The sequence below is a fragment of the Pyricularia pennisetigena genome, chromosome 6 (genome assembly GCF_004337985.1).
Source record: "Pyricularia pennisetigena strain Br36 chromosome 6, whole genome shotgun sequence".
In the NCBI taxonomy this organism is placed as follows: domain Eukaryota; kingdom Fungi; phylum Ascomycota; class Sordariomycetes; order Magnaporthales; family Pyriculariaceae; genus Pyricularia; species Pyricularia pennisetigena.
In genome coordinates this window covers 3,270,427-3,284,425 of record NC_043744.1, presented here as the reverse complement: position 1 = coordinate 3,284,425, position 13,999 = coordinate 3,270,427, and the positions used below count along the sequence as shown (strand labels likewise).

At 51.6% G+C, this 13,999-nt stretch overlaps 4 protein-coding genes across 4 annotated transcripts in view; all 4 read left to right on the top strand.

Annotated features, from left to right (window-relative positions):
- Positions 1-582: 582 nt before the first annotated feature.
- On the top strand, positions 583-2,190 carry PpBr36_04777 (uncharacterized protein; the record flags this gene model as incomplete). Its single annotated transcript, XM_029891936.1, has 2 exons — positions 583-987; positions 1,045-2,190. 2 exons carry the CDS (start codon positions 583-585, stop codon positions 2,188-2,190), a joined length of 1,551 nt encoding a protein of 516 aa, XP_029750019.1.
- A 981-nt stretch (positions 2,191-3,171) lies between these two features.
- On the top strand, positions 3,172-4,587 carry PpBr36_04776 (uncharacterized protein; the record flags this gene model as incomplete). Its single annotated transcript, XM_029891935.1, has 1 exon — positions 3,172-4,587. The coding sequence occupies one exon, from the start codon at positions 3,172-3,174 to the stop codon at positions 4,585-4,587; it is 1,416 nt and encodes a 471-aa protein (XP_029750018.1).
- Positions 4,588-5,365: 778 nt separating this feature from the next.
- Positions 5,366-9,191, top strand: PpBr36_04775 (uncharacterized protein; the record flags this gene model as incomplete). The annotated part of the gene is made up of 2 exons (XM_029891934.1): positions 5,366-5,537; positions 5,641-9,191. The coding sequence occupies 2 exons, from the start codon at positions 5,366-5,368 to the stop codon at positions 9,189-9,191; spliced, it is 3,723 nt and encodes a 1,240-aa protein (XP_029750017.1).
- A 3,619-nt stretch (positions 9,192-12,810) lies between these two features.
- PpBr36_04774 (uncharacterized protein) overlaps positions 12,811-13,999 on the top strand; it is a gene marked incomplete at both ends in the record, with an annotated part of 2,816 nt that continues 1,627 nt past the window's right edge. The window contains 3 exons of the mRNA XM_029891933.1: positions 12,811-13,127; positions 13,246-13,323; positions 13,428-13,982. Coding sequence (XP_029750016.1) covers positions 12,811-13,127; positions 13,246-13,323; positions 13,428-13,982 — 950 coding nt within the window. The remainder of the gene's footprint in view (positions 13,128-13,245; positions 13,324-13,427; positions 13,983-13,999) is intronic.

Sequence of the window (13,999 nt, the reverse complement as noted above, 5' to 3'; positions counted from 1 at the left end):
GCCTGTCTGTACTGTATTCAGCATCCAAGTCTCTCTTGTTTCCATTTGGAGATCTCAGCATGAGTCCGTCGCCAAATACTTTTTTTTTTCCCCTATCTCAAAGAACAATGGAGTAAAATGCTCATTCGTACAGCTGACTCACCCTCGCTTGCACAACGCGGAGTCCAATTCGATGCCGGGCCAGCGCTGTCGCAATTACTTAGGTGGTGTTCCTGTCATCTTCTGTCCGATGCCGCAGACATTTACTCGTTTTGTTTGGATCAAGTCAGCTCATGACTTCATCCTGGGGCTCGGCGGGCGCTACCGTAGCCCTATTCGGCAGCTGCCTTGAACTTTTGTGACTAAACCCTGCATTTACTGTTGCGGTCAGCGAACCACAACAGCCCCAGCTGGTATGGTCGGCCGACGAGCCGGCCTATGCTCCGGTACCTTCGGCGAATTAAGGCCGATCCCGCTCCGGCGGAATGAAGTACAGGTAGAGAGATGTAGTACAAATTGCTGAAGTTCGCGCACTTCCTGGACACAGCTAAAACACTGGTATGATTGTACAAGTAAACATATTCCAGCAACCCTCTGCTCATCATGGCAGGCCCAGAATCCATCAATCAAAGACATGCGACCGAGGCCATGCAGACTCCCTCAGAATCACACAATGACTACTCGATCTTCTCTGACAGAATGCGTTTATACTTGACTTACCTCCTCGGTCTTGTCATGGTCCTGTCAACAATCTCAGCTACTATTTACTTCCCACTGATTCCAATGCTCAGCCGGGAATTTGCATCCTCTATTCAGGAGATCAACCTCACAGTCACTGTGTACGCTGTATGTCAGGCAATCGCGCCGGCATTGTTTGCTCCACTCGCCGACTTTCATGGCCGCCGGCCAGTGCTACTGTTTCTCGTAGCCCTTTATGCTTGCGCCAGCTTGGGCCTTGCACTGAACAAGGGCAATTACGCGACGCTGGCTGTGCTTAGAGCCCTCCAGGTTCGTTGAACTTTGCATATGGGGAAGCACTTGAATATTGACCATGACTATTGCCAGAGTGTCGGCGCCTCGCCCACAATCACCATCGCATATGGGGTGGTGGCAGATGTTGCGGTCGTTGCCGAGCGTGGCTCGATGCTTGGCCCTGCGCTGGGTACTTGTAATGGCATCTCAGCCCTTGGTCCCGTTATAGGCGGTGCTATGGCTCTAGGTACGAGCGGTTCCAAGTGGGTTTTCTTGGCCCTCTTAATATATTCGGTCGTGTGCTTTTTGATCGTGGGTGTCTCGCTTCCGGAGACGGCCCGTTCTGTAGCCGGCAACGGGTCCAAACCTGTCGGTGGCGTCTGGAGGCCGTGGAAGTCTTACTTGGTTTCCCCCAAATCCCGCAACAGCGACAACGATAGGCAGGCCGGCCCAGGCTCCCAAAGTCAGGACGTCAGTGCTTCTCGCACGACTCGGGAAAGGAACCTCGAGCTGGGAGGCAAGCGGCGACTGTTGCGGGGCCCGCTGGACGCTATTCACATTATACTCCACGCGGATTCCGCTCTGGTTTTGTGGGTTATTGCTTCGTCGTACACGGTCTACTACATCTTCCAGGTGGCCGTTCCTGTCGTCTTTTCAGACATATACGACTACAACGAACTGGAAATAGGTCTATCCATGCTTCCTGGATTGACTGGCATGACCATCGGCGGCATGATTGCGGGCAAGCTCATCGACCGCAACTTTGCAGTGACTGCCCGGGCCCACAACGCGGTCATCGAGCGCAACAGGCTGACGAGTCTGGACGAGTTCCCTATCGAGGAGGCGAGGTACCGACACATTTTGCCCGTGGTCGCCCTACAAGCTGCACTAGTGGCTGGGTATGGTTGGGCTGTGCAGTACAGAGCACATGTAGCGATAGCCATGGTCCTTCAGTTTGCTGCGTGTTGCTGCTCGACCATGATGAGCCACACGGCGAGCACGCTGCTGGTCGACATGTTTCCAGAGCAGTCAAGCACCGCGTATGCATCCGGTCAGATGGTGCGCTGCGGCCTCAGCGCTGCTGCAGCTGCTATCATTGACCCGGCGAGCCGCACCTTGGGTCGGGGATGGTTCTTCACAATTGTTTCCCTGTTCATCGGCATTACCGGAGCTGGATGTGTGATCTTGAGTAGAGTCAAGGGCATGCTGTGGCGACAGCGGAGAACTGGTTATGCGTAGGTAGGGCAGATAGCCTTCAGCTAAGGCTTGTTCATCCCGTGATGCGGGTTGGTTGATAAAGTGCAGTGAGTTCGGGCTATGGTCTTTTTCTTTCTTTGTTCACTCTCCCCCTTGATATTTTTGGCTTTCTGGTTTTTGCTTTTTCTTTTCCTCCTAGCAACCCTTGGGTTCTTCTCTGTGTGGTTTGCTTATTGCGGCATATTTGGTTGCGGGTAACGTCACGCCTATTTTGCGCGTGCACTGAAGTGTGCCCAAGTAGAACCAACCACTCCATATAAGATCAGGTTCCATTCGGTCATAAGTAATTATAGAAAAAGAATGGCCGGTTGCATGATGCAGACTGCAGGCTGCACCTACAACCTCAACCTTTGCTACAGGGCTGGGTATCTTGTTCAGTACTTAATTTGCCCTGTACAACATATCAAAATCACAATTCAATGCATGGAGCCGAAGCTTTTGTGTGGCTTGATTTTCTGGCGCATGCAGGACGGGTGCTCCCTCGCAACTTGGATGGGAAATGAGCAAAGATCACGTCATAAACTCTCGGCGCAACAGAACATTAAAAAAGATGGCTGCAAATAGTAGGACAGGCTTGTGTATAGGGTTTTACTAAGGCACCGACTAGCGCCCGCGCCCTCGGTCGCTCCTGCCATGGGTTTGTTTCACGTCTCGGATTGGGTGGGATGTGTATGAATCTTGGACCTGAGACCCACTTCCATGCACCCCAGCCGGCGCTTGCCTAGATCGGACTCGAACCTGCGCCAGGGGGGTCGCCTGGTTGCTGGGACGACGAGGCTTTCCCAAGAACCAAAGCGCTAGAGTCAACAAAAGTTTACTGTAAAGCCTTCTTTTTTCCCTTCGGAAAACCGACCCAGTTTCCACACTCAAGTCTTTCTCCAAATCAGAAAACTTCCACCACAGCATTGCAAACGAAACCATTTTCTCACCATCGATCTTCGAAGGTGACTTGTGCTACCCAGCATGTTCAAGTACATCAAGTCACCCAAGATGTCAGAATACTACCATCCGTTATCCGAGTTCGTCGACGTGGATCCCAATCAAGTAATTGATATGTACAACTTGCCAAACCATGGGACCTCGTCTTCGACCTCGAATGGACAAGAACAGAATGTATGGGCTCTGGACGCGATGTGGCCCACAAGTCTGATGGGTAATCTGACATCTTCCTCTCTCAATGGTGCTGAGCATGGTTTGTTCGATAACTCTTCCTCCTCATCAGTCCCCCCAATGTTCACACCGACGTCAGACGCTGACCTTCCTCTTCTCACACCGTCACTGACGCCGGACCTTGCCCCGTCCGACGAGTTTGTCTGCCCTCTCACGGATGCCACTGAGCCAACAACTGGGTCCCCCAATGGCGCACCATTGGTCTCATCTCTCGGGCCCCCGTTGGTCTCACCTCTTGGCCCGCCGCTGCCCTCGGCAAGCTACCAAATGCCCGTCATTCCGACCGTCCCGCCACCGATCACGACCGATTGCCAATCATCGCGTCCGAACATTCATTCAGGGTTCCCTTTCTCATCGTCGGTCCTGAATATGAATGCTTCTTTGACGTCGCCCACATCTACGGCCGGTTTCCGATCGTCGCCAGTCTCGAACAACTTCAGCAGCTACCACTCGTCGTCGAGTGGCTATCAGTCCGCCGGCTCCCCCGGATACCAGTCATCAATCGATTCGTACTCGACGCCTTTGCGAAAGCGCGGTCACCAGCGCAATATGTCCGAGGCCAGTGCCGTCAGCGCCGCAAGCATCGCGCATCTCGACTTTGATAAGCTCAAGAGAGATACCGGTATCTCATCCGACACGGTTCAAGCCTACATCACTGGTCCGGATGCCAGCACGGGCAAGTGGACATGTACATATCCCGATTGCGGCAAGATGTTTGGTCGCAAGGAAAACGTCAAGTCGCACGTACAAACACATTTGAACGACCGGCCATACAACTGCCCGAACTGCAACAAGTGCTTCGTCCGCTCCCATGACCTCAAGCGCCACGCCAAGATTCACACATTGGTCAAGGCATACGCCTGCCCCTGCGGCAAGGAGTTCTCGCGTCAGGATGCGCTCACGAGGCATCGAGGCCGCGGCATGTGCATCGGCGGTCTGCCAGGCGTTGTCAGGAAACAGGGCAAGCGCGGAAGGCCCCGAAAGTCCCGGCCTGACATGGAGGAGCGCATCGACAAGGCAGCACGCACCAGACAGAACGATGTCGTGCGCTCAAATCAAGAAGCAGAGGGCGAAGAATTCAACATAAACGACTTCGTCGAAAACCCATTCACTCCCACCAGCCCTGAAGAGGACATGTTTGCTCCCGATAGCCAACTGGACAGTGACTGGTTAAATCACGACCTCAAGAGGCAAAGCACTGGCGGCTGAACTCGCTGGGCGTGGTGGTGAGTTTGATGGCAAGCGCCAACAGGGAAGGAAGATAAGAAAAGGAGTTTCAAAGGGCCGGAACCCTCAGACTAGGGGTTTTGTGTCAAACAGACATTGTTGGTGCTTGTGCGTGTTTTGATAGGACCTACCTACTTCTTGATGACTTATCACCCCTTATGATTTTAATGGAATGGGGAGCGGATTGAGCGCTCAAAAAAAGGCAGTACAAAAGGGCAACATTGTTTATGGTTCGACCGGTTTCTGTGACCTTGCAAGCATTTGTTTTTTTTCCGTGCGTGGCTTTCGTAGGTAGTAGTATTTTTGCATTCACCTCTACTCTTCTCAAAATTGATTGTCTCCCGCTTGTGGTGTGTTTCACGTGATTCCAGCCATGATTGTAAATAATTTATCGTGGAATTTTCCAGACGCCAGGCCGCCCATTTTAATGCCCCGCCAAAAGGCTCACTTCCGCTTCCCTGCAATTCCTGGCTGTGGAACGCGCCTAGAATGAATGGGCTACGAGACTTTCCCCTAAATCTTTGCTAGGAACATCCAATAAGAGTATTCATTTAAAAGGAAGCCAGTTCCTACAGAGAAACTATTGCAGTTCTTTAGCTCAGAATTTGTATTCATTAAAGCGACAGCTTCTCCTTGGACTTCCTTCTCCATGGCACCCTGTGGCACCCTCTCAGAGCTCATAGCGCATGCAGTACAGTAACCAACGCAGCCAAGTGAAGAAATCACGAGCAGCTGCTTGCTTAACTGAAAATCATTCATCATGTTGACGCCATCTATAGTTAGACCCGCGGGCTATTTCTACGCTCTGGGAAACACCCCGGCAGTCAACCTCGCTCGTAATGTGCCGCCTGGCACTGACGCTGACATCCTCCTACTCGGCTGCGGTGATGTACGCAATATTCTCTACACGGCCTATGCCAACCAAAACAGTTGTATGTGTGTTATCAACTACGCTTATCTCGTCTTCTGAAGTTTTATTCAAAATGGCTCCTTAACTGGGGATGCATGACTGACCACTTGTCGCTTTCTGGATAGTGCCTAGGAAGTTCGATATCACGTGTTGTGATGTCGACGACTACATTCTCGCCCGCAATATAATATTTCTTTCTTTCCTCGTCGACGGAATAAAACCTGAGGAGCACGGCAGCCTGAGGGATATTTACTATCATCTTTACCTCAGTGGCTCATCCTTTGAGTTTTTGCGGGCGCAGATCCAAAAGCTTGCCGCAGCAGCCAAGTCGTGGAACTCATGGCAGGAGAGCCGGTATGGCTCTGTCATCAAGTTCTGCGATAGATTTACGTTTGACGCATTCGGTTCCGTGATTACGCTCTTGTCTCAGTTGTTGCTGCAAAACGAACCTCCTGCGGCCTTTAAAAATAGTCTCGAAAAATCCAAGGCCGAGAGGGAAGCGCAGTACGGAGTCAATGGAAAAGTCTACACTGGCGTGCGCTCTTGTGCTCCGCTGGCTATACAGCCCGCCACAGATACCCTTGAGGATCTCAGGATCTCGTTTGAGCATTTCTGGGAGCATGGAACCACGACCAAGCAAGATCCTGACGACGAACCTACCGAACATGCCAATCCGATGTTTTCAGGTCCTCTTGGTCAAGGAGACAGAGTCTTACATTATGCTACCGACCCCATTCTGGGATTTCATCTTGCCACGGCTTATGCGCACCTTATAGAGGGTTCGCCATTATCAGGATCGGGCAAGACTGTGCATGGTATATCAAAGGCCGCCGACGCAGCCTTTGCTCAGTTTCGAGCATGGGTTCGGGCGCTGGTTGACCTGATTAGAAAAGAATCCCTGATTATCCGCCCAGTGGTCGCAGACGCCTTGGCTTTATGTCAAACCTTTCAACGCTGCAATGCATCATCGCGTACTGAGCTCAACGCAAACCTCTTCCGCTCTCAGCTCTGCAATGAACAGCTCAAGTTGGACTCGGACTGGTATGGCCCAAAGGTATCCGAAGCCTCAGCAGCGCCGATTTTGTTTGATGCTATTGATTCTTCCAACCTGTCCGACCACATTGGTGTACTCAACATTGTCATGTCGTCCGGTCCGCTTCTCAAGGGCCGCCCATGGTCCGCTCTTTCGACCGAGTCTCTGGTGAGCGTTACTACTGAGGGGAAAAGCCACTTTGAGGAACTCCTCGGTGGCGACACTCTGGCTGTGGGTGCAGCTCTTGGCCTCACCGTCTCGGAGTACTGGATCAACTCGACAGTCACAAGTGACGTTCAGGAAGCGCTCGGCACCGCGCTCAGCGCAGGAAAGAATGCCAAAATGTCTCCCTACCGTATGACATGGATCCCCGATTCACAGTTTGCTTGCTACGGTGACTTGTCTCTGCCACCCGTCAAGATGGATGTTGAAGGGGCTGTGGCAATGATTTGGCATGTATATCGCAACATGTTTCAGCAGGAGAATGCACAAGAGCTCCTCAGGGGCTCACTCGAACAGCGCAAAAGGAGATTACAGAGCGCAGGTATGCCATGCTACCACCGCGGTACTTTTGTGGCTTTCGTCAAGGCTCTTGCAGCTCGGGTTCAGACAGACTGGGGAAAAGTGAGCAAAGAAATCCTCGAGCGTGTCTACAAGGACACTTCAATTATGATGGGCAACAACTTCTCCCAAGAACTCGCCTCGCAGATGCATATTCAGGGTCTGCATACAGAGCCGTGGCTCAGGAGCGAAATCAGGCCCTCAAAGTCCCAGAACGGCCCCAGCTTCGCCAGGTGGAAGAACATTCCAGAAGTTATCGGAGTATCTCTGGTCGTCCCGATTGAGAATCTTAAGAAATTGTTTGCCGGTCTGCCAATGCAACGATCTGCCCTTGCTCTCCAAGCAAGCATCAAATCTAGTCAGGGTGAATGGACCAACTACTTTGGCGACTTGCAGCTTAGCTTCGGCAAAGTCGAGATCCATGGAGCACCAGAAGATGATGATTTTACCATCGCAGTCAATGCGCCAAAGGGCGAGGGAGGGTGGACTGGAAGCTTGCCAGTTGTAGCTTCGTTCTACTGTCCCACTTGTGCTCTGCAAGTCGAGCCTCTCACAGCACGGATCAGTCTCGATGTTCAGCCCACATTGCAGGCAATCCAGATATTTGCAGGGAAACCTGGAAGTCCTATGCAAATATTCCAGACTGTGACTGGAGATGCATCTGCAGTCTTCTTTACACGGTACCTACCGAATCAGAACGCGCATCCAATCTATTCAAGTAGTGTGGATAGAGCGTCAACAACCGCAGAACGTGACGAGACTATGTCCTTGAGTGTTGATGTTGATGCCAGCACAGGCAAGATGACTTCCTTGACTGGACGTATTAATATTACCGATGGCGATGGTATGAGATTTCTCTCAGAGAAAGTGCCTATTCATCTTCGCCAGACATCGCCGTTCATCATTGAAATAGTTTTTGGCCATGATGACAAGGTATACCCCTTGCAATTTACTCTGCCGATTGAGAAGGAGGGTTCCAAGACTCGAATAGCACGGAAGTCCTCCTACGTGGAGGTTATCGCACCTGTCTCCAATCCAACCACGTCACCACAACTACAAGATTTCATCTCCCCAATGGCCCTGACATCGGACTTGTCCATCCCAACCATTGTCTCAGGGGCACTACCTTATGTCAACCTTGATACTCTACCAGTCCTAGACATTTCCGACAAGGGCGCACTGCGCTGGCTGGTCACGCTGGCCTCGCACACATTCAGCAGTCGGGAGCGGCGCATCCGAGAACGCATCATGTCCGACACCCGAACCGTGTCCGCGGCACAGGCACTTCGTACAAACTTCAAGGAATCGCTCTTCACTATGTTTATGTTATCATCTGGCCTTCAGGGTGACCAGACAGGCCTGTTCGCAATCGAACGCGCAGGCAACGACGGGCCCGGCAGCGGCTCTGTGCAGATGATCGTGGCCGTGTCGGCTCTCCGCCTGGATGCCGCGGCAGCCGGCGTCGTTGCAGATGCGGCCGTGCTGCCCTTGACTCGCACCATAGTGGCCGGGGACGTGGACCTGCGCGCATTTCTGGCTATGCTGCCTAGCTTCCAGGTCTGCTACGTGTCGGCGGACGATGCCGAGCTCGCGCTCTGGCGCAGGGTGCTGCCAGCGCTGGCGGAGCGATGTCGGACGTGGCCTCACGGCGGGGACTGCGAGTACAAGGCCGCCGGTGCGACTATCCCCCTCCCCGGTGAGCACGGACAGCAAGGGGGCGGGAGCGCGGTGGTCTGTTCGTGCGGCAGGGGGAAGCTGCCCGAGGCGTTTGTCGCGCTCCCCGAGTGGGATTCGACGGCTGCCCAGTACGCGACGCGGATCGCCATCAGTCCGCTGTTTGCCGTACCCTTTGTCGAGGAGGTTGTTGATAAGGCCGTGGTTGAGGCGCTCAAAAGAAAGGCAGAGGACCTCGACGTGGCGGACGTGGTGGATATGTGCCGAACCTGCGGGAGACCCGAAAGTGGGACACAGAAGTTGAACCGATGCAAGGCGTGCTTGGAGGTCAAGTACTGCTCTGTTGATTGCCAGAGGGCCGACTGGAAGACAAGGCACAAGCGCGAGTGCCAGCCCGCGCAGCCTTGAGGGGGTGAGATGCAGACCAATCAATATGATATGATCTAATGAATTCGCCATCTTTGTCGCCCCTCTGCTCTCCTACCTATCTCTGTGTCTTTGCATGTTTCAACGTCTGCGTTTCAGCTTGTTGGACACATTGTGGTTAATTGCAGTCCGAGTGAAAGCCGCAAGAACACCTTGTGCTTCTACGAAGTACAGGAACTGATGGGCCTAGTGAGGGACAAGCAAATCGCTCTTCTCATATTCGATGATCTAGTCCTCTCAGGATGCAAAGGAGTTTTCGATGTCAGGCGGCAAGGAAGCTCCCCAATGCGCCAAGTCAACGCCTGCCCAGGAACTAAGAGGCAAGCTTATCTGAAGAGTCTTAATTCGTAAGGAGTCCGAACAGTACTTGAGTCTAGTCCACTTTTCTTTTTAGAATGCTTAGGCGAGTAAGTGTTTATCCATCCTCCTCACTCGATGAATATTCCCACGCCGAGGGCGTCAACTTCCAGTAAGGCTGTGGATGGCACCTATGTACCTGCAATAAGTTTAAACCTACGCGCGTCACCCCTGATTACCAATGGCACTCTAACTACGCCTCGTCGCCTGTCAAAATACAGACTGTCACGTTGGTCGATGATACTCTCCCAGGCTTGATGTACATAAACATCACACGACCAATGACCACAAGTCCAGCGTATCAGACCCACACACCCACCTATCGGCTGCGGGCGGACCTTCCCTTTTGGACGCAGGAAGGGAATCCGTTTCGTTTTTCTTTTTCTTTTTTTTTTTTCGGCATCGTCGATGCTACCCCGAAGCAGACGGCCTCGGCCGCCGAGCTTTTAATCCGTCAGGGCCCGGTGCTCACGGGATTAACTTTTTATCTTTTTTTTTTCGTGTTCTGAGCCGCGCGTCTAGTCGTTGTAATCAACACGGGCGGGGCCCGTTTTTACCTTAGCAAATTGGTAAGACGGCTTTCGGTTTCCCCGTCTCGGTGCTCGGTACTCGGCCAGTGACAAGAAACATACGAACTTTTTTGTATGTGAACTTGGCAGGACTAAAAAATCGTATGAGATCCCCCAGCCAGTGAGAAGGTCAAGCAGAACTCATTGGGCCCTTTTTTTTTTTTTTTCTCCTTTTGCCCCTTCGATTGAAAGAAAACTCCACGCCGAAGAAAAGAACAAAAAGGCAGGGGATGTACAATAGGTAGGTACAACCTTGGGATTTCCAGGGCTTCCACCGACCGATCATAGCAAGTCAAAACGGCGGTAGAACCACCAAGGGCCGAACGGGCCGTACGCCCTAGTGCGGTGGATAGGGTCCAATGTGGTCATCACTGTGGGAGACCAAGGCCCGCTTCCAGTAGGCCGGGCTGAGACCGACGTCCCAGGCTATCCCTGGCAGTCTTTGTTTCAATGGTAGATAATACTATCTTTTTTTTTCTCTCTCTCTCTTTCTTTGTTCACCGGCTTGTCTCCCGCTAGCCAGGTTATACGACAGGGGAGGGAGGAGATATGCTTTACTTATTTATTTGTCAGCTAGTCGGGTAGGCAAGTATTTCGAGCTCAAGAGGAAAGAGAAATTGATTGCTAAGTGGGCAAATTTCATTGAGGCATTAGCCAGGCTGCTGCTAGGGTATACCGACTGGCTTGGTGGACCCTAGACATTCTTTCAAAATTCTATGACTCGGGATTTGATGGGTCTACTACGTAGAATGACTTTGTATTTTGCTAGGCAAATCCCGTTGCTATTATCAGATAACTAGATATATCAGACATGGGCTCGAATTTGGAGAGGGTGGCAGTGCACATGTTCCTTTTGGTCGATAACCTTGGGTTAAGTAAGTAAGGTAGGGTCGGGTGTGTACCTGGTGACTGCTGCGTCTTCAGTTGATAGACCAGACTTCTTTCGCCTGAATTATAATTTTAGGGATTGCTTGTTAGCTACTGCAAGTAAGTTGATCAATTACACAAGATGATATTTCTGTGAAAGCACCCGCTGGTGAGTATAGTCGTCCTACCAAGCTACGTAAGAGATTCAGCAAAACAAGGTACCTTTTGGGCTCTGCTTTAAAGCTTCTTGGCAACCCAAAACCTAGGGTTGGTGTGCATATCAGCTGACGATCATTTGCTAGATTCAGACAAGCCTTGTGGGGCTTGGACTCCACCCACCAACGCCCTCAGCCATATTGTCGGTTTTGACTGGACTCTGGCTCTCTGGAAAGATATTCCCGGAGCTCACTTGCGCTACAGCATTAAAGTACAGTAGACAAGATCCCCACATGCACGCACCGCACACTACCACCCACTGGATTTGGCGAGGATCGACCCCCAACATAAGCGCCACCTGGATTCGCGCGCTTGGTCTCACGTCGACAAATTGGACGTTTCCACGATCAAGCTATGATGTTAATATGTACTATCAAACAATCTTCGGATTTCAACCGCAACACGAAACCAAGATTGAACATGGAACCTCCCGAACTATGGCCGACCTGGCACACCTCAAAGACGTCACCTTTTCAACTGCTGCCTGATCCAAGATTGGTCATGTCAAGCTCTCTGTCTCTCTCTCTCTCTCACCTTGTCGGGCATGCTGGTGTTAGCTTTGTCTTTTTATTTGAACTTGCCATTGGGTAGTTTGGTAGGTAAGGTCGTTAGGCACCCTACCCATCTCACCTCACCTTAACCAATCCATACTCGCTACAGCTACGGCATGATATGATGCAATGTTCATTTATGCTGCCCCCTGCCGACAACATTTACCACGTACTCTGCCCTGCACACCACATTCACTTTCCAATTACCCACGCATAGCCACTTCTGCAATGGCCATTTCTTTCCTTATTTCTTCTGGTCTTTACCCCCTTTCTCTTCACCTTGAAGGTCAAGCAGTCGAGGCGAGGCTCGCCGCATACTACCCCGATAGGATTTCCGAATAGGGTAATTTGCCGATTCCTTCTCCATTTTGTTTTGACCCATCCAACCCTGCATACAATTGAGGGCCTTTGGGACCTTCCGTCGCCCCCGGAGTGGGTGCACTTCGCCTGGAGTGGATCAAGGCTTCCGGTGCCGTGCGGGTCGACTCGTTACCAGAACTACACTAGATTAAGGCACATTACCAAGTAGGCAAGCAGAAGTGTTCGTCAGTTGCAAAACAGTACCTTGCCTATGGATGTCTACTCTAGAAGTCTGGTAGGCTAAGCGGCCTAGACTCTGACAGTCAAATACCGAGTCTGGTGTTTTTTTTTGGGGGGGTTTGCATTGCAAATATAACACATTTATTTGATCACTATCACCGTGGAGAATATTTCCTTTACTATTTTTTTTTTTCCCTCTCATTTGTTATTTGGGTATTTATTTCCCACCCCACTGGGGCGTGCTCAAAAGTCTTTTGAAAGACAGCCCTGTCGAAAACGGTAGTGGGGGTTGATGAAGGATCCAGCCGCGTTAATCCTTGGAACCTCTGTTTTTCTCCATCTTCGGTTGCTTATATTCGTCATAGCCTGGCTCTGCCTGCCTGTCCTGCCTATGCTGCCTATGCTGCCTATTGCCGTCTTGCTTGGTGTGGTAAGCAACTGGCTATCTTCATATATACTTTGTATGCTTTTTTTTCTCACATAAAACTCGCACTTGGCGCAATGACCAGAGAAGAAACAAAGATGCCGGTCGTGGCAAGAAAAGAGAAAAGCCGAAACAAGTCACTACTGGGTCTCGACGGTGTCTTTCGGCTTGACCCTACGACTTTGAGGTGTCAAAAAGACGCGACCCGGCAACTCGATTTGAGCTCCGTACCAGTACAACAGCCGACGACCCGATATACCTCCGAGATGACGAGCCACGGCTCCTCCCTTCAAACGCTGAAATTTGTTCCGCCTGGAGGCCATCGGGCGTGCGCAAACTGTTCCATCGCAAAGTCAAAGTGCATCACACCCGATGGCGCCACCAAGTGTGAACGGTAAGCGCCAATTCTTGGGGGGACGGATGCATGCATTGCTGAGAGGGGGACCTCTCGGGCCGTACCTGTGTGACTATGAAGGTAAACCAAAATCTGACAATCTTTCATGTACCTCTAGCTGCCAACGAATGAACAAGGAGTGCTTTGCCAAGTCGAAATCAAAAAGAAAAAAGAGGCAATCTGCTGACTTGTTAGGGTAAGTCTTTTACAAGTCACCAGGCCATGAACTTGTCCTCTGCTTTGCTTATGATTTCACCCAGCAGTTACAAACAGAGCTGACTGACTGTTTAATCTGCTCAGCGCCCCGGATGGAGGCCCAGGACCAGTTAGGAAGCCGCGTTCAAGACAGCCTTCTGCCTCGCCATCCAACACATCCCGTCTCCGCGATGAAACTCACTCATCAGTACGGCCCGGCGTCGGCCTCAGCATAACTAGCCATGCGGAAAGGCAAGCGAGCGACATGTCGATGCCGTCGTCACCAGCATCTCACCAAGCGATGAATGAAGCAAGTTCACGCCAGCCGCGGCAGGACCAGCCTGCATCTGGATCTGGCATCATAGATGCGTTTTTTGAACAGAATCCGAGCGTGGCCGCAGATGCCGACAATCTCGTGGACTTTTACAGGAGGTATCAGGAACAGCACTGCCCCATGCTGGTGGGACATACCACTGGCACCAGTCTTCGTCGAGATAATGAAGTGCTCTTCATGGCTATCCTCATGGCAGGAAGCTTCAACGACCGCCCGCAGCAGGAGCGTATTGCGAGCTGTTGCGTCGGTGTAATCATGGAGAATATACGTCAACCAGAGAAGAGAAATTTCAAGCTACTATATGGGATTAATTGCTTCCTAGCTTGGTACGACACTTTTATTC